Source organism: Chiloscyllium punctatum, chromosome 5 (genome assembly GCF_047496795.1).
Source record: "Chiloscyllium punctatum isolate Juve2018m chromosome 5, sChiPun1.3, whole genome shotgun sequence".
In the NCBI taxonomy this organism is placed as follows: Eukaryota; Metazoa; Chordata; class Chondrichthyes; order Orectolobiformes; family Hemiscylliidae; genus Chiloscyllium; species Chiloscyllium punctatum.
Window position 1 is genome coordinate 34930142 of NC_092743.1, and position 18253 is coordinate 34948394.

Consider the following 18253-nt stretch of genomic DNA (forward strand, 5'->3'; position numbering starts at 1 on the left):
CTACATGCTTTGCTTGCATCGCTTGAAATGTTTATTGAAGTGTTTTGTAACTTCTCCCAATGGACTTGGTTTAGTTGTTTCTTCATCTAACCTTTTAAAGTCATAATAGAAGCAAGTCACACAAGTAAGGGAGTGGAGATTTGGACAGTTCAGCTTTCCCTACATACTGTGAAGTTTCCACCAAGTCTGTGCTTTGGCTGTAACTGATTTCCTAAACGGAAATTGGCCTGATTTATAGGGATGGCTCCCATTCAGGTAGTCCAAGCAATGTAAGCTTAGAAAAAAAAGTCTCGATTTCCTTCTGTACCAGGAAGTAGAGGAGTTTTCCTCTGAAACCAACGAGGATCCATGATACACACAACCATAAACCCATCAGACACAGGAGCAGAAGTAGGTCACTCACCCATTGAGTCTGTTTCATCATTCACTGAGATCAGGTGGCATGGTGGCTCAGTGGTTAGCACTGCTGCCTCACTGCGCCAGGGACCCAGGTTCAATTCCAGCCTCAGGTGACTGTCTGTGTGGAGTTTGCACATACTCCCCGTGTCTGCGTGGGTTTCCTCCCACAATCCAAAAGATGTGCAGATTAGGTGAATTGGCCATGCTAAATTGCCCATAGCGTTAAGTACATTAGTCAGAGGGAAATGTGTCTGGGTGGGTTACTGTTCGGAAGGTCGGTGTGGACTTGTTGGGCTGAAGGGCCTGTTTCCACGCTGTAGGGAATCTAATCATGGCTGATCTGATAATCCTCAACTCCATGTTTCTGTCATTTCTACATAACCCTTGATTCCCTTACTGATGAAAAATCTGCCCATCTCAGCTCTAAGTGCACTTAACAGCCCTCTGTGGTAAAGAATTCCACAGATTGATTACCCTCTGAGAGAGAAAAATCCTCCTCATCTCTGTTGTAGCTGAATGAATCTTACTTTGAGATTATGCCCTCTAGTTTTAAACTTTATCACATGAAACCATGAGACTTCTAAGATATCGATTAGATTAGATTACTTACAGTGTGGAAACAGGCCCTTTGGCCCAACAAGTCCACACCAACCCGCCGAAGCGCAACCCACCCATACCCCTACATCTACCCCTTACCTAACACTACGGGCAATTTAGTATGGCCAATTCACCTAACCTGCACATTTTTGGACTGTGGGAGGAAACCAGAGTACCCGGAGGAAACCCACCCAGACACGGGGAGAATGTGCAAACTCCACACAGAGAGTCGCCAGAGGCGGGAATTGAACCCGGTCTCTGGCGCTGTGAGGCAGCAGTGCTAACGACTGTGCCACCGTGCCGCCCAGTCATGATCAGCCCACAACCTCTGCATGTCTGCTCATGTGGATCTATAATGACAGTTCCTCTGCCAGCATTGGACAGTTGATTCCTGCTGGGTTCAGGGCAAAGTCAGAGCCTGAATATTTAGGTAAGTTCCTAGTTTCTAAATTCCTGGGGCACAGTACGCCACGACCCTCACACTGACCATGATGTAAGATCACCGTCTGATTATTATTAAGCAACAATATCAAGAGATTTATCTAAAATATCTTCAGTATTTTTGTTTACATTTTATTTCAGAGGAAATATCAACTCCACTACAAGATTGCACTGATCATCAACTATCTGGGTCATTGCATCTCGGTTGGAGCCCTCATAGTCGCATTTATCCTTTTCCTTTGTCTGAGGTATGTTACCTTCACTGTGAATCTGACATTAATGTGTTAAATCACCAACGTTAAGATGTGTTAATATGGTCATAATTGGCCATCGAACTTTACCTCAGTGAGCAATATGACAGGAATAGGCTAATTCATTTCATCCTGGAAGAGAAAGTGAGGACTGCAGATGCTGGAGATCCTGATGAAGGGCTTATGCCCGAAACGTCGATTCTCCTGCTCCTCGGATGCTGCCTGACCTGCTGTGCTTTTCCAGCAACTCACTATCGACAACGACTAATCCATTTCTTCCAGCTTGCCCTCTATTGTGTTAACTGCACACAACTCATCCCAGCATTCTTTGCTTTCCTTGTGCCTTTTAATATTTTCCAACTGTTCAACTTTTCTTGAGGCAATTCAATTGACTCTGCAACAGTAGTCATCTCAGGTGGTGCATTTCCATACTCCTACAACACTGTTGTGAAAATTGTCTGCTGGATTTTTAAATCAAATTGAGCAGAAAATATCTAATTGTCCTAGCATTCTGTATTCTTACATGAGCGGTGAGTCCTCACTTATTGTTGGGGATAATTAATTAATTCTACATCTATATCCTGGGCAGTATTTTCAAAAGTCCTTCTACCACATCTCAAGCTGCTGTAGGCCTCATTCTCAATGAATTACAGCAGGCATTCATCATTCCGTTCACACTCCTCTTCAGGGGACCAAGCTTTTCCCTAGATAGGATCAGATTTCTTTTTTACCATTTTATTCAATTGTCTATTGCATTCACACACCAACATAAATAAAACAGCCTAAAGACAGAGACACTCAGGGAGCACCTTGTTTTTTGTTTGGGCACTTTTTACAGCCTTCTGTCCTCAACATTGAATTCATCAGTCTGAGCCCGTAATCTTTGGCTAACATTTGGTTTGCTTTTTGCACGCTTTGCCTTTTCAGTTACCTTTGCTTTCAGACAGCAGCGCACTTGCTCCAGCGACATCTTTTGATTCTTTGCTTGCCCTGTCAGCATGCCCTTTAGCCCGGGAAGACAACTTCTCAATCGTTCAATCTCTCTTCTTGAAACCTTGTCCCTCCCAGCCTATTTTTCTAACATTTCCCAAGCTCTCCAAAACATTGTGGACTAAACCAAATTCCCTCAAAAAATGAAGAAAATAGCTTAGACCCTAACTTTTTTCTGATTTTTTTAAAGGTAAGTGCCAGGCATGGCATTCCGGATGCAATCCGATCAGTGAAACTACAAGTCTTGAAGCAAAAAACTCTTTATTCATTATTAAAATAAAGCACATGAAAGAAGAACCTGGAATTATTTAACTCTGTGGGAAAAGTTTACAGAACAATTTATTTAACTACTAAACAGTATCTGTTCCAATGTAGCAGCACCCTATAAACACACCCTTGGCAAAGGCAAATTCAGTAAAATAGAGTGTCCCACTTTCAATTCTAATAGCAGGAAGAGAACCCCAGCTTTTTGCTGAAAGAGAAATAGGGAAATCAGCTTCCAAGTCAATCCTCAAGACCCAGCAGCAACTTCTACTAAAAACTTAAAACTAAACTCCTGGTTCTGTGGGACCCTGACGCTACCCATTCAGGCTGCTTCTATAGGTCCAACTTAAAAATAAAACCAAGCTTTTCAAGCTATCTACTTCATTGGTTTCAAATAGACAGCTCATTACTCTGTCTTAAAATCTGTCTTCAAAAACTAAACTCCGTCACAAAATACATCTCTTCAAGCCATTGTATCGACACAAAACAATCTGTCAGACCTGCTGAGTATTGAGTGTGGAAGGATTGTGATAAATATGACTAACTTTGATGCTGGCATGTGAACAAAGTATGATCCCAGAAGAGTGAGAGCTAACATCTGGCCCTCTTCATATCAAAGCAACCTGTAACTAGTTGCTAAGATGCAATAAACTATACGCTGGACAGATTGTCTTATGAGGAGAAGTTGAGTAAATGGATCTGTACTCATTGGAGTTTTGAGGAATGGAAGCAATCTTATTGAAACTTAGGAGATTCTTAAGGACTCGATGGGATAGATGCAGAAAGTTTGTTTCCCTTGAGGGACAGCCTTAGATAATCTCAAAGTAACAGGTTGCACATTTAAGACAGACATGAAAAGAAATTTCTTCAGTGAATCTGTTTGCTACTAAGGGTTATTAAGGCTGGGTTTTTAAGTATATTCAAGACTAAGACAGATTTTCAATCAGTTAGGGAACCAAGGGTTATGGAAAAAGAGAGGAGCAGAGTTGAAGATGATCAGATCAGCCTGGATCTCAGTGAATAGCAAAGCTATCTTCAGTGGGTGGAATGGCCTCCTTCTGCTCCTATATCTTATTGTCTTAATATTTTATTTACTACAAGATGCTTCTAGTTAGACCAAGAACAGGTTTTCTTCTGGCCCTCTGCACCAAGCAAGCCTTGTAGTTTCCTATACTCAAAGACAGTGGTGTAGCAAACCTCACCATAAACAACAGCTTATGCAATGTCATAAGCTAGGCATATTCATGCAATAAGTATTTCCAGAATTTTCTATTATTATTTCATATGAGAGAGACTGAGGTGGTACAATATAGTTATGATGCATCTGGGCATAGAAATGTAATTTTCAATATCTATATCTCACAAACTAATCAAGGTGGCTTCTTCTCTCATATTGACCCTCATCCATTAATTTAAAATGCAGTTATATTCCACAACACTTGCATACACCTCACATAACCCAGAAACCTGCCTACAACCAAGACAAGATAGTACCTGTCTTGACACAAAGATGCCACAGATAATTGCAAGGTTTGTGAAGGTTTGTAGCTTAGGTTGAGATTTAGGGTGTAGCTTTGCTCGCTGAGCTGTAGGTTTGATATCCACCTACAGCTCAGCGAGCAAACCTACACCCTAAACCACAGATAATGTATTAAGCAGTTCATACCTTCTGTGTAAATTTGTTTTAATAGCTGCATCTTGTTAGTGTTTCATTACAGAGAATGTACAGCACAGTACCAGTTCCTTTGGCCCATCCAACCAATGCCAATGTCTATATACCTCACCAGTCTCCTCCCATGCTCACTTAATCTCACCCCAAAACATATCCTTCTATTCCTTTCTCTGTCATATTTATCCAGTGTCACCTTCATTCATAGGATCAGAGAAAAATTATAACACAAAAGGTGACTATTTACCCAGCTGTGACAATGCGGGTGATCTAAAGGAGCAATTCATCCAGTTCTACTCACTGCCTTCTCCCTAGCTCTTAAGCTGGCTCCAAGTGTGCAGATTCTCACTTACATAGAAATATTTTTGAACCTTGGGACTGTTTTCTTCAAAAACAGAAGGTTAAGAGGAGATGATAGAGGAATTCAAAGTTAACGCCTCCCATTGGAAGGAACAAGAACCACAGCCTAGTGAGCAGTCATAAACTGTGTATTTCAATAAATGTACCTCACCTCTATACCCTGTGTTTGATAAAACATAGCACAATTTTAATTGTTGTGTCTTTCTTTATGTTGTCTTTGACAGAAGCATCAGATGCCTTCGGAATATTATTCATTGGAACTTGATAACCACGTTCATACTGAGGAATATCATGTGGTTCCTGTTGCAAATGATCGACCACCAGATACACGAGAACAATGAGGTAGACTATCACAGTAAAATTCAGGCGGTCATTGGCTCATGTTTGTGAGTGCCTGACTAATGTGAGACTGGACTTGGCCAACCAGAAGACACATGTACGTTCCATCATTATTCTGTTCTGAATTCACTGAATGCAGAGGGAGTCATCAGTAGGTGTGACACAGTGTTTCATTGAGTTAGTGTCATGACTTAAGTGGGAACTGTGTGCTGAGAATCATGTTCCACTGCTCCATAGGTCATCCTAAAATATACAAAAAAAAAAGATGAGATGACCAAAATGACCAATTTACCAGGACAAAAACAAATCACATCACGTTCTTTCAGAAATAATAGAAATGACGCTATTTATTGTCAGACACTTTAACAAGAGAAGCGAAAGAAAGGATTTCTAATTTATACAACTTACACTACACCGCTTCAAATTTCATGAACACACCCCCTCAGTCACAATTGAGACCAATAAAACACAATGATTTAACATATACAGTATTACAACAAAACATATACAGCATGGTAGATGTGATCTATATGGACTTCAGTAAGGTGTTTGACAAGGTTCCCCATGGGAGACTGATGAGCAAGGTTAGATCTTGTGGAATACAGGGAGAACTAGCCATTTGGAGACAGAACTGGCTCAAAGGGGGAAGACAGAGGGTGTTGGTGGAGAGTTGTTTTTCAGACTGGAGGCCTATGACCAGTGGAGTGCCACAAGGGCTGGTGCTGGGTCCGCTACTTTTCATCATTTATATAAATGATTTGGATGTGAGTATAGGAGGTATAGTTAGTAAGTTTCCTGATGACACCAAAATTGGAGGTGTAGTGGACAACGAAGAAGGTTACCTCAGATTACAATGGGATCTTGATCAGATGGGCTAATGGGTTGAGAAGTGACAGGTGGAGTTTAATTTAGATAAATGTGAGGTGCTGCATTTTGGGAAAGCAAATCTTAGCAGGGCTTATACACTTAATGGTAAGGTCCTCAGGAGTGTTGCTGAACAAAGAGACCTTGGAGTGCAGGTTCATAGCTCTTTGAAAGTGGAGTCGCAGGTGGATAGGATAGTGAAGAAGGTGTTTGGTATGATTTCCTTTATTTGACAGAGTATTGAGTACAGGAGTTGGGAGGTCATGTTGCAGCTGTACCGGTCATTGGTTAGGCCACTGTTGAAATATTGCATGCAATTCTGGTCTCCTTCCTATCGGAAAGATGTTGTGAAACTTGAAAGGGTTCAGAAAAGATTTACAAGGATGTTGCTAGGTTGAAGGATTTGAGCTATAGGGAGAGGCTGAATAGGCTGGGGTGTTTTCCCTGGAGCGTCGGAGGCTGAGGGGTGACCTTATAGAGGTTTATAAAATTATGAGGAGCACGGATAGGATCATAGACAAAGTCTTTTCCCTGGGGTCAGGGAGTCCAGAACTAAAGGGCATAGGTTTAGGGTGAGAGGTAAAAGGTATAAAAGAGACTTAATGGGCAACCTTTTCACATAGAAGGTGGTACGTGTATGGAATGAGCTGCCAGAAGAAGAGGTGGAGACTAGTACAATTGCAACATTTAAAAGGCATTTGGATGGGTATATGAATAGGAAGGGTTTGGAGGGATATGGGCCGGGTGCTGGCAGGTGGGACTAGATTGGGTTGGGATATCTGGTCGGCATGGACGAGTTGGACTGAAGGGTCTGTTTCCGTGCTGTACATCTCTATGACTCTATGTGAGAAAATAATTTTTTTTTATTCCTAACTGGGATGAGAGTTGTTGGCTAGACCAGGATTTGTTGCCCACCCCTGTTTGTCTAGAAGGTAGTTAAGAGTCAATCACACTGCTGTGGGTCTAGAGTCATATATAGGACAGATCATGTAAGGGTGGCAGATTTCCTTCCCCAAAGGACATAATGAACAAGACACAAACAACCAAATTCCCAGGATCAAAAGTTCAGACCATAATGTGGAAAGCCACTTTTCTGTAACAGTTCTTTATAATGTTTGCAAAGGTAAGGTGTTGTTGTCTATATGGTAATGCTGACTGTTTTGATTCAATGGTTTATCAGGTAAACTTTGTTTTCGTATGTTGAATGAGTTCCTTCTTTAAAGCTCGCTGGATTTTCTGTCTTAATTCTTACAGGAAGAGAGAGAGAGAGAGAGATGTGATTTGTAGGCTGCAGATGTTTTTACTTTCTGCTGCTTTTTCAGCTGCAATTATAGCTTTTTTAAAAAAAATATATTTTACAGCTTAACAAATCATAACGGTGTTGCCAAACACAATTTGCTTCACTGGAAAGATTATTTTTTGCTAACAAAAAGTAACATTATATTCCACAGCATAACAATATGCAACATTTGATTTTCAAGTAGCAACATTTTCCTGTTTTTCCAACTGCAGCAGCTCAACTTCCACTTCAGCTTGTAGTCCAAAAAAGAATGCATAGTCCCTTACATGCCTCCACCCTTAACAAAAATGAAACACCCTTTTAAGATGTGTTTCATCACCAATTTCACATGACACATACAATACCACACAAATATATAGTTGTTCACTCTCATCCAATCCTTGTACAGTATTTAAGCAGTTTCTTGTTATTTGCCACCCATTTGTTAAACTATTTCAGTGCAAAATTAATTTTAATAATTAGTCAGCTATTACATTACCTTTTCCAGTAACATGGACAAATTTTGCATTGAATTATAATTTATTGTGACGTGTACTCAAGTACATGGGTACAGATGTACAGTGAAAAGTGTGAAATGTTGCCATTCCTGGCACCATCTTAATTACAAAGGTACTTGGGTACAAAATCTTAGTAGAAAATAAAGAAATTTAGTTAAAAGTTCAACATTACAGTCCTTCTTAAATGCTTAACCATGCTGGGCTTGGTCTCTCGCTTTCCCCCCACCCTGACCCTCTCACTGTCCCCTGCGCTGGCTCGATCTCTCCACAGAAGATAAGTAGATTTAAGTCAGAAAAAAAAAGTTTTGATGGAAGAAAAAAAGTAAAGAATAGTTGAATCGATAAGTTCCAGAGAATATCTTACAAATTGAGTCCTAGTTTTGCCGCAAAAGCCAGCAGATTATGACCAGTATATGTTAGTGTTTCTTGGTAAACATGATGGATATAGACGTCAAACTATTGGAAAGCTAATAATAATCCCAAGTTTCCCGTTCTGTTGCTTTTCTGATTTTTTACGCAAGTTTAATTTCTTAGGAAAGTGGCTTCTCTTTTCACGATTCATCACCTTGCAACAAGGCTGTATTTACCAAGTTATTAGCATTATTTGCAAATGTGAACTCAGGGGTGACCAATACTTTACTTATTAGAATTTCTTCAGTTTCTCAAAAACTGCTTGGAATTTAATTGACCATATCACATTTGCCTGTTTTCGTAATAAGGCAGGAGATTTAGATAGCTTTACAGTTCCATTGACAGTGACAGTTCTAATGAACTCAACAGTTCAAATTAGATTATTTATCTTTTACCTACAAAAATGTCTACTTTTAACAATACAAGGAGGCCACTTGACCTCTTCCAAATGGCACCTTGCATCTTCCAAAGGGCATCTTGCTGCTCTCAAAGTGCACCTTGCCTACAAAAGTGTCCCTGGACCACTCCCAAAGAGCATCCTTCCTTTTCTAATAATATCCCTGCAGAGTGACTTGGAATAAATTCCAAAACTTCTCTTACAGTTTACTAGATAATTGAACTGCCTAGTGAAGCATAATTCGTGTAAGCCAGGAGATCTCAGGCTCAATCCTTAGTTTTGTAGTGTGGGTTCAGCCATAATAATACCTATGGTAGAATGGCCAGCTAATGTCTAGGCTGAACGCCCCTCACTCCCCACCACCCCACCACCATAGTCAATGGACAAACCATCGAGCTAGCTGGTGACTAGCTAAAGGTTGAGAAGGTGTCCTAAAGCTTTCAGCAGCAGACTCAAGAATATATCCAGGCTTGGAATAGGGGTGGAGAGAAGGTGAAAGGGATACATCTTATAGAATGCCTCAGTGGTGACTAGTACTAGATGCACCTCTTATGACAAGAGTACAGGTTGGAGCACAGGATGAGAAGTTAAATACTCAACTTTCAGGATTGCTGGGAGATCAGCAAACTGAGTATGCCAACCTCTATCCTGACTCTTCAATTCTCAGTTCAGCTAAGTGAGCTTCCTTGATGAAAGTAAACCCTTGCAACATATACCTGCCATCAACAGTCTTTTTTAAATGTAAACGTAACACATTTAACTGCAGAGTTAATCTTCTTTTTCAGCCCTGGTGCCGTCTTATCACAACTATCTTCAACTACTTCGTGGTGACTAATTTCTTCTGGATGTTTGTCGAAGGGTGCTATCTCCACACAGCTATAGTGATGACCTACTCTACAGACAAACTGCGCAAATGGATATTCCTGTTCATTGGATGGTGTAAGTGAGGAGCTTTTTGTCTTTTTGTTAAAGCAACCATCACTGAAAAACAGCTAAGTCACCAACAGCTTTAACATTGTGTAATAATAGAAGTCCCAAAGAACTTTGCAGGAACATTACGAAACAAAGCATGCAATCAAGGCAGTAATTAGGTTGGGTCAGATGATCAAACCCCCTGGTCAAGGAAGTAGCTTCTAAAGATATATCTTAAAGGAGAGAAGTGAAATAGAGAAGTGAAGAGTTATAAGAAGGGGATTTCATAGCCAGGAGCCTTGTTAAAGAGCTGGTCACTTCGACTGGTGCAACTTATTTTTTTAAATTATTAAAATGCTCATGGGATGTGGGTATCATTGACTATGCCAGTGCTTATTGTTCAACTTTCATCACCCAGGGGAATGTGATAGAGAGCAACCTTCTTGAACTGCTGCAGTCCTTGTAATTGGAAAGGCCAGATTAGAAAAGCACAAGTATTATGGAGGGTTGTGACAGTTACACCAATTTTTGAATGTCTAACATTTCCTGGGAAACTACTAATTGAATGGAAGTTGAAGCCTCTGAATTCTCTGATATGAGTGGATTATTTCAGAGCATTCTGGACACTGGGCAATTTCCAATCAGAATTTTCAATTTCCCATGGAGTCAGCTGCATCCAGGATTCCACAGGATCCTAACAATCAATTCCAGTCTGATCCAATGACTATCTGCCTATCAGAATGCCCAGGACAATGTTACAGAGGTGGAAAATGGTAGATTTGAAGAAGGTACCAATACATGGTTGGACGCTGATCACAAGATCGAGTATTAGACTAATTGCAGAGTTTTCTCGACCTGAGAAATGGGCAGTTGGTACTGGGGAGACATCTGTCCTGTACCCACGATATGAGAAATGAAGTTCTGGGAAGGAAGGCTATTGGTTGATCTTCCCCACGCGTTGGCCTACTAAGGCCCTTTAGAGGTCAGTGAACAACCACTTAAGGGCTTCATTCCAAATGGGCAGCATACTTCAGCTCCAATTGGGACAAGAGAGAGCTGGCTACCCAAATGATACCAGTCCAGTGGCCTGTCAGTTTGCAGGGAGCAATAAGGGAAGGTGATGACCAAATGGTGTTATCTCCAGACTATTCATTCAGGGCCTAAATAATGTCCTGAGAACCTGGGTTTGAATCCTACCATGACAGATGGTGGAATTTGATATCAATAACAAGTCTGGACTTAAGAATCTAATGATGAACATCAAATTGTTGATTATTGGAAAAACTCATTTGATTCACTATGTTTCACTAATCCTTACCTGGTCTTGCCTACATGTGACTACAAAATCGCAACAATGTGGTTAAATCTCACCAACTCTCTGGGTGATTGGGAATAATTAATAATTGTTGGCCCAGTCAGTGATGCCCACATCCTATGAATGAATTATAAAGGGAGAGGTGCAGATCCTCAAACTGTGCTATTTCTCCCCAACCAAGGAGCTCAACCTTAGGGAGTGGGTTTCCTAACCTCGCTCCCCATTTCCAAACAACATACATCGTTCTTGCCTCTGATCCACCACCTGTGAATTGGGAGTAGGGTTGAGAAGCAATGGTATCCAAGCAGCAATCACAGCCTCCACCATGGTGATGGCAAACTCTGCTGGGTGGAACTTGGTATTGCCTGACTGCCAGAGGATCTGGTGGGTTTTCTGAAGAAGGTTTCCTTCCACATAACTTGCCCACTTTTCAACTTAGCAACACAAAACTGTCCTGTGGTTCTTCCCCCAGTGTGTTATGTCCTGTCATTATAGCCTGGATGAATTATATTATAAAAATGCATAATGTTAAGGTATCAAGTGAATATATGAGTTTTATATTCTCCACTGTACTTGGGACATTCATTAAGGTGAGAAAGGCATAGAAGAAAGAAAACTCCATAGCTTCGTGGAATACATCCTTGACGTCCAATATCTTGAAATAACAGCTAAATGACTGAAGGAAAGAGATCAAAAGCACAGTCAAAGAATTAGGTAGCAGAAACAGCAGCAGTCTGTTGCCAGGGAGAGGGAAGAAGTTGGTATCTAGGAAGCACAGTTCAGAGCAGCTCATCTAATATGAGTTCACACACACTCACCACCACCACCCACCACCCACCAACACCCCCTCCACCTGACCTGAAAATGTTTGTAGTTGAATTCGTACTTTATGTATTTCTCACACTTAAGCACTGTAACACTTTCATGTCAAGCGTTGTGTAAAGCAGCTTAATTTCTGATTGTCGCAGGGCTCTGCATATTATTGACGTACAGTATCAATCTATAGCTAAGGTCTTTTTTTTAAAATTGTATTCATTGATTAAGACTGACAAAAGTATTTGTTCGTCCACAGGTATACCCTGTCCTATCATTGTCGCCTGGGCCATAGGCAAATTATATTATGAAAATGAACAGTAAGTAAAGCATTAAGATGTCATTTGAATTTGCGAGTTTTATATTTTTAGCTTCTTTTAAGGTGAGAAAAGCATTAAAGAAAGAAACTTCCTCCCTTCATAAAATGCATGTATTTCATTCAGTATCTTAAAATGAGTACTCAACGGCTGAAGTGACCATGCAGCCAAAGAAATAGGCAGCTATAGCAACCATAAATCTATTGATATGATTCCTTTAATATAGAAAAAAAATCCAGAAGTAAGAAACAAAGGGTCAGAAACAATTTGAAATGTTTCTCAAACAGAACGAAGTGAGACAGCGAGGTATTTTTTGTAATTGCTGCTGCATGTTTTGCTCTGAAGGTAGTGCTAAGTCTGTGGGGTTAGTGAGGACACAGGTCTTAGATTCCCTTATTGTGGTCAGTATAATACATGTCAGTATTTACACGTCATTCCTTGTTTGAGTGTCAGTATTTACAGGATATTCCTGACTGAATGGCAGTGTTTATAGGAAGTTACTGAGTGAATGTCAGTATTTACAGGATGTTCCTGACTGAGTGTCAGTAGTTTAAGGATGTTCCTGAGTAAGTGTCGGTGTTTAAAGGGTGGCTGTCAGTGACTGCCAGAATTTTGAAGATCTTCCTGATGGAGTGCCAGAATTTACAGGACGTTCCTTGTTAATTGTCAGTCTTTATGGGATGTTCTTGATGTGTGTTCTTAATAACAGGATGTTTCTGAGTGTCAGTATTTAAAGCATATTGATTGGTGAGTGTTCAGATGTACAAGATGCTTCCCACTGTGTGTAAGTATTCTGACCATTAAAATCAATAACGAGGAAATCATTGAGTTGACGCTATCCATTTCCCTGACATGAACTCCCACTCTATACAAAGAGCACTGAGGTGGAAAATCCCATCTGTTATGTAGAAAGCTTTTCTCTTAGAATGTAATAAAGCTTGCATAGTCTGGTACTGGCTGTTCACACTGAAATTATTCAGTCTCATTGCATTCTGAAGACAATGAAGAATCAAAATCTGTGCTGGTGCATAAAATCTTCCTCCCACAAAGAACAGCGTCATGTTGATCTGGTTGGTGTCTTGAGTGTCATACAGCTGTGCACGTTGACTGAGATCATCAAACACAACCTTAAGTTCTTCATGATCTTATAACTTAGTGCTGCCTCTGCTACCATGGCAGTTGATGTCAGTGTTGTTTGCAAAATGTGCCTTTGTCCTTTTGAAAACAGCTAAACTGTTGAAATTCCAGCTTCACTGCTACCCACATGTTCTTTCATTTTCTTACTGTTTGCCTTTTGACGAGATGATTTCTCTTTGAACGGGAAACTGACCCGGGGCATACATGGGCACTCATATTTACTTACAATAGACAATAGACAATAGGTGCAGGAGTGGGCCATTCTGCCCTTCGAGCCTGCACTACATATATAGTTGTACTTAAATTTGCACATATGCACCTTCACATTTCAGAATGGACAAGGATAGGATCTGCCAGTTATTGAACTGTTCCACTTATGTCTTTTCAACAGTTTGTAATAGGAAGAGTACTGATGTACAGAACTAGCAACATAATACCTGATGGCAGAAGTGATTGGCATTGGTCAGTGCTGAGTGTGCTAAGAATTACATGAGGAACCAAATTAAAATGATCTGTTGGGTTTGCAATTTGGCTCATTTTCACTTGCTGAAAGCTGAATATATTCAGGAAGGGGGTTAGTTAGCTCAATTGGCTGGACAGTTGGTTTGTAATACAGAGGACAGGTGTGGGTTCAATTTCCCAACTCATTGAGGTTACCGTGAAGGCTCCTCCTTCTCAAACTTGCCCCTTGCCTGAGGCATGGTGACCCTCACATTAAGCCACCATCAGTTATCTCTCCAATGAAAGAGTAGGACTATGAAAACTTTGATTTTTATCTTTTATGTACAAGCAGCAGGGACATGTCCTCTGCAGGAGAAGGAAGTAGTTCCAAATGCTATAATTAAACCAATTTGGTTCAGTCATTCCCTAGTATATTTTCCTTGGCAATGTCTCTGCCAAACAGAGTCAACTTGTCAACTAATCATCAATGTTTTCTCACAGTTTAAATTATTGCTGCCTTTGAATATTGGCATTTTAATATCTACAAGATAAAACAACTGGCTCATTCTCTGCAACACAGCCATTTCCTTAAATGCAACTGTTCATTTGCTAACTGTATAATCTTGAAGTAATAGCTTTCCTCTCTCTTTTACAATTTCCTTGCAATTGGCACCTCTCATTCTAGTGTCACAGCCAACCTCTGAATCTTTGAGTGTGAATCTAGACAATAATATCGGTTTAAATGACAATGGTATTCATCGTTACAATTCCTGTTCCTAATCTCTCCCCAGTATGCACACATAGGAACATAGGAATTGAAGTATGCCATTCAGCCCCTCAAGCCTATCCCATCAATTAATATGATTGCTGATTGCACATAACTGCACTTAAATGCCTATACTCACCCCATCCCCATAACCCTGTACGTCACTAGTATTCAGAAATCTATCTATCTCTGCCTTAAACATAATCAAACACTTCTTACATTTTCCACAGCCTTCTGTGGTAGAGAATTCCAAATGTTCATAACCGTCTGAGCAAAAATAAATTCTCCTTATGTTGGACCTAAATGACGTTCTCCTTATTTTTAAATTGTGTACCACGTAGTTGTAGACTCTCTAGACAGTGGAAATATTTTGCCTGCATCTAGCTTGTCTACCCCTTTAAGTATTGTATAAGCTTCACTGCAATAATCTCTTATTCTTCAAAACTCCAGAGAACACAGGCCTAGTCTGTTCAATTTCACTTCATAAGACAGTACTACTATCCCAGGAACCAGTCTGAGGAACCTGCATTAGATCTCTTCTATAGTATTAAAATGTTCCCTGAGATAAGGAGACCAAAACTGTCCACATTACTCCAGGTGTACTCTAACCAAGCTCTGGTACAACTGAAGCAAGACTTCACCTTTCTTGTATTCCAATCTTCTTTCAATAAAGGCTAACATTCCATTAGCCTTCCCATGACTTGCTGCATCTGCATGTAAATCCTCAGTTACTTACAACAGGTTTGCTTTGTAAACCTACACTTTCCAACCTTTTGCCTTTTAAGAAATATTTCACACATCTGTCCTCCTACCAATGTGAATAACCTCATATTTTTCCACATTATGTGCCAATCACCATGTTCTTGCCTATTCACTAAGGCTGTCCAAAACCTCCTGAAGCTGTGTCACAACTTCTTCACAACACATGTTCTCATTTAACTTGTATCATCTGCAAATTTAAAAACATTCCTTTGGACCCCACCTCCATATCATTGATATCTATTGTGAACAGCTGGGGCCCAGCCACTTAATCCCTTGCAGGAGCCAACTAGACACTCTCTGCCAGTGCAAGAATTGTCCTTTTATTCCTACTCTCAGTTTTCTATCTGTTAGCCAATCATTAAACTACGCCAATATGTTATCTCCCAAACCACACCTTTATTTTGTTTTCTAACTGGCCTCCTGTGGGGGAGTTTATCAAAAGCCTTCTGAAAATCACATTGACTTTCTAACAGGAATTATGAGCAGGGTTCCTTGCTGACTTCTACTCGACTCAAGCTAAGTGCTCTTGAGTCAGCCATTGTATCCTAACTACTGCCCTGACTTGCATTCTCTAAAAGGCAAAAGTGAGGACTGCAGATGCTGGAGATCAGAGTCTAGATTAGAGTGGTGCTGGAAAAGCACAGCAGGTCCTTAGATGCTGCCTGACCTGCTGTGCTTTTCCAGCACCACTCTAATGTAGACTCTTGCATTATCTAACCGCAGAGACTGGGAACCTGCAAACTCAGTTCTAAAACAGGGAGTGCATTGACCAATTATGTTACTAGTGAGCTCTGCATATGTTTAGCTGCAATTAAGTCTAAAATCTGCATTTTGTAACCAGTTATTGTGATTGCAAGACAAAGGGGTTATATTGGATGTGTTTTCACTGCATTGACAAAGTACTTCCAGAAAGTCCCACTTCTGTAAATTAAAGTACGTGGGGACATTAAGGTAGTTATATAAGTTATAGTGCAGGAAATGATTAATGCTCCTTATTCTTTGTCATTGTCTGTGGCTTTGTGTCATTTTATTTTAAAATTGCTACTTGTAAATCATCTGAATAACTCAGACTGCCAATGCAGTGATTATATTGGAAGAAAGCCAGTGGCAATTGATATGAATCTTGATGTTTGCAGATGCTGGTTTGGAAAAGTACCAGGGAAATATATGGACTATGTCTATCAGGGGCCAGTGATACTCGTACTGCTGGTAAGTGTGTAAATACATTAGTGCAGATATGCTGGAATTATGCTACTGTATAGGAGCCTCACTTGATGGACATGGGGGAAATAGTGCCTTTGCTCCACTTACATTTGTGACGCAGTCGGGCTGCAATTTCCTAAAATTGGCCCTGTGATTACTTGTTCACTACATTTATTATTAACATGTCATAATGCTTTTCTGGATGCATTTCTTTTCTGCAACTCTGTGCTCACCAAGATGAAAAAATTATAGTCGTGAAATAGAGCCCTTTCACTTTTGACACCTGGACCTCATTTTCCATATCAATGCATTACATCTCTCAAAGATTGTGAGCCAGTGAAAATATAGCCTACTTATGTTCTGTTGTACGGCTTATTGAGATAATTCATAAAACAAGTTGCAGACAGGAAACAATTTTAGATGTGATGTGTGGAAAATGTAGCAAGTTTTAAAGGACCAGTTGACTTTGGACCCATGTTTCCCAATGCTATCCACAGTGGAGTTTTCTTCCTATTGTGTCTGGGTCTGTAAGAGAACTGATGGAGATTGATTACTACAGTCAGTTAAGAAATCCATTAGCAGTGTATCACACAAAATGATAGAAGGTAAACTAGATGGAATTTGGTAATTACTCATCAAGCAAATCTATAGCCAGTTGGATACAGAACTGGCTTAAAGCTGAAGACAGTGGGTGGTGGTGGAGGATTGTTTTTGAGACTGGAGGCCTGTGACCAGTGCAGTGCCACAAGGATCAGTGCTGGGTCCACTACTTTTCATCATTTATATAAATGATTTGGATGTGAGTATAGGAGGTATAGTTAGTAAGTTTCCTGATGACACCAAAATTGGAGGTGTAGTGGACAGCGAAGAAGGTTACCTCAGATTACAATGGGATCTTGATCAGATGGGCCAATGGGCTGAGAAGTGGCAGATGGAGTTTAATTCAGATAAATGTGAGGTGCTGCATTTTGAGAAAGCAAATCTTAGCAGAACGTATTGGTCCTAGGGAGTGTTGCTGAACAAAAAAACCTTGGAGTGCTCCTTGAAAGTGGAGTTGCAGGTAGAGAGGATAGTGAAGGAGGTGTTTGGTATGCTTTTCTTTATTGGTCAGAGTATTGAGTACAGGAGGTGGGAGGTCATGTTGCGGCTATACAGGTCATTGGTTAGGCCACTGTTGGAATATTGCTGGCAATCCTGGTCTCCTTCCTATCTGAAAGATGTTGTGAAACTTGAAAGGGTTCAGAAAAGATTTACAAGGATGTTACCGGGGTTGGTAGATTTGAGCTATAAGGAGAGGCTGAACAGGCTGGGGCTGTTTTCCCTGGAGCGTTGGAGGCTGAGGGGTAACCTTATAGAAGTTTACAAAATTATGAAGGGCATGGATAGGGTAAATAGACAAAGTCTTTTCCTTGGGATCGGGGAGTCCAGAACTAGAGGGCTTAGGTTTAGGGTAAGAGGGGAAAGATATAAAAGAGACCTAAGGGGCAACTTTTTCACGCAGAGGGTGGTACGTGTATGGAATGAGCTGCCAGAGGAAGTGGAGGAGGCTGGTCCAATTGCAACTTTTAAGCTGCATTTGGATGGGTAAATGAATTGGGAGGGTTTGAAGGGATATGGGCCGGGTGCTGGCAGGTGGGACTAGATTGGGTTGGGATATCTGATCGGCATGGATGAGTTGGACCAAAGGGTCTGTTTCTGTGCTGTACATCTCTATGACTCCACGACTCTATTCCCGAAGTACATATAAGCTGCACATTCGTAAAAGGAAAAGACAAATAAGATAAGAAAGTAAATATGAGAAGAAAATT

At 40.5% G+C, this 18253-nt stretch overlaps 1 protein-coding gene across 2 annotated transcripts in view; it reads left to right on the forward strand.

Moving 5' to 3' along the window:
* The window catches only part of LOC140476973 (corticotropin-releasing factor receptor 2-like), a 211056-nt gene that overhangs the window by 148126 nt on the left and 44677 nt on the right, over positions 1–18253 (forward strand). For both annotated transcript variants that reach the window (XM_072570019.1, XM_072570020.1), the window contains 5 exons: positions 1579–1685; positions 5196–5313; positions 9565–9718; positions 12079–12139; positions 16379–16451. In XM_072570019.1, coding sequence (XP_072426120.1) covers positions 1579–1685; positions 5196–5313; positions 9565–9718; positions 12079–12139; positions 16379–16451 — 513 coding nt within the window. The remainder of the gene's footprint in view (positions 1–1578; positions 1686–5195; positions 5314–9564; positions 9719–12078; positions 12140–16378; positions 16452–18253) is intronic.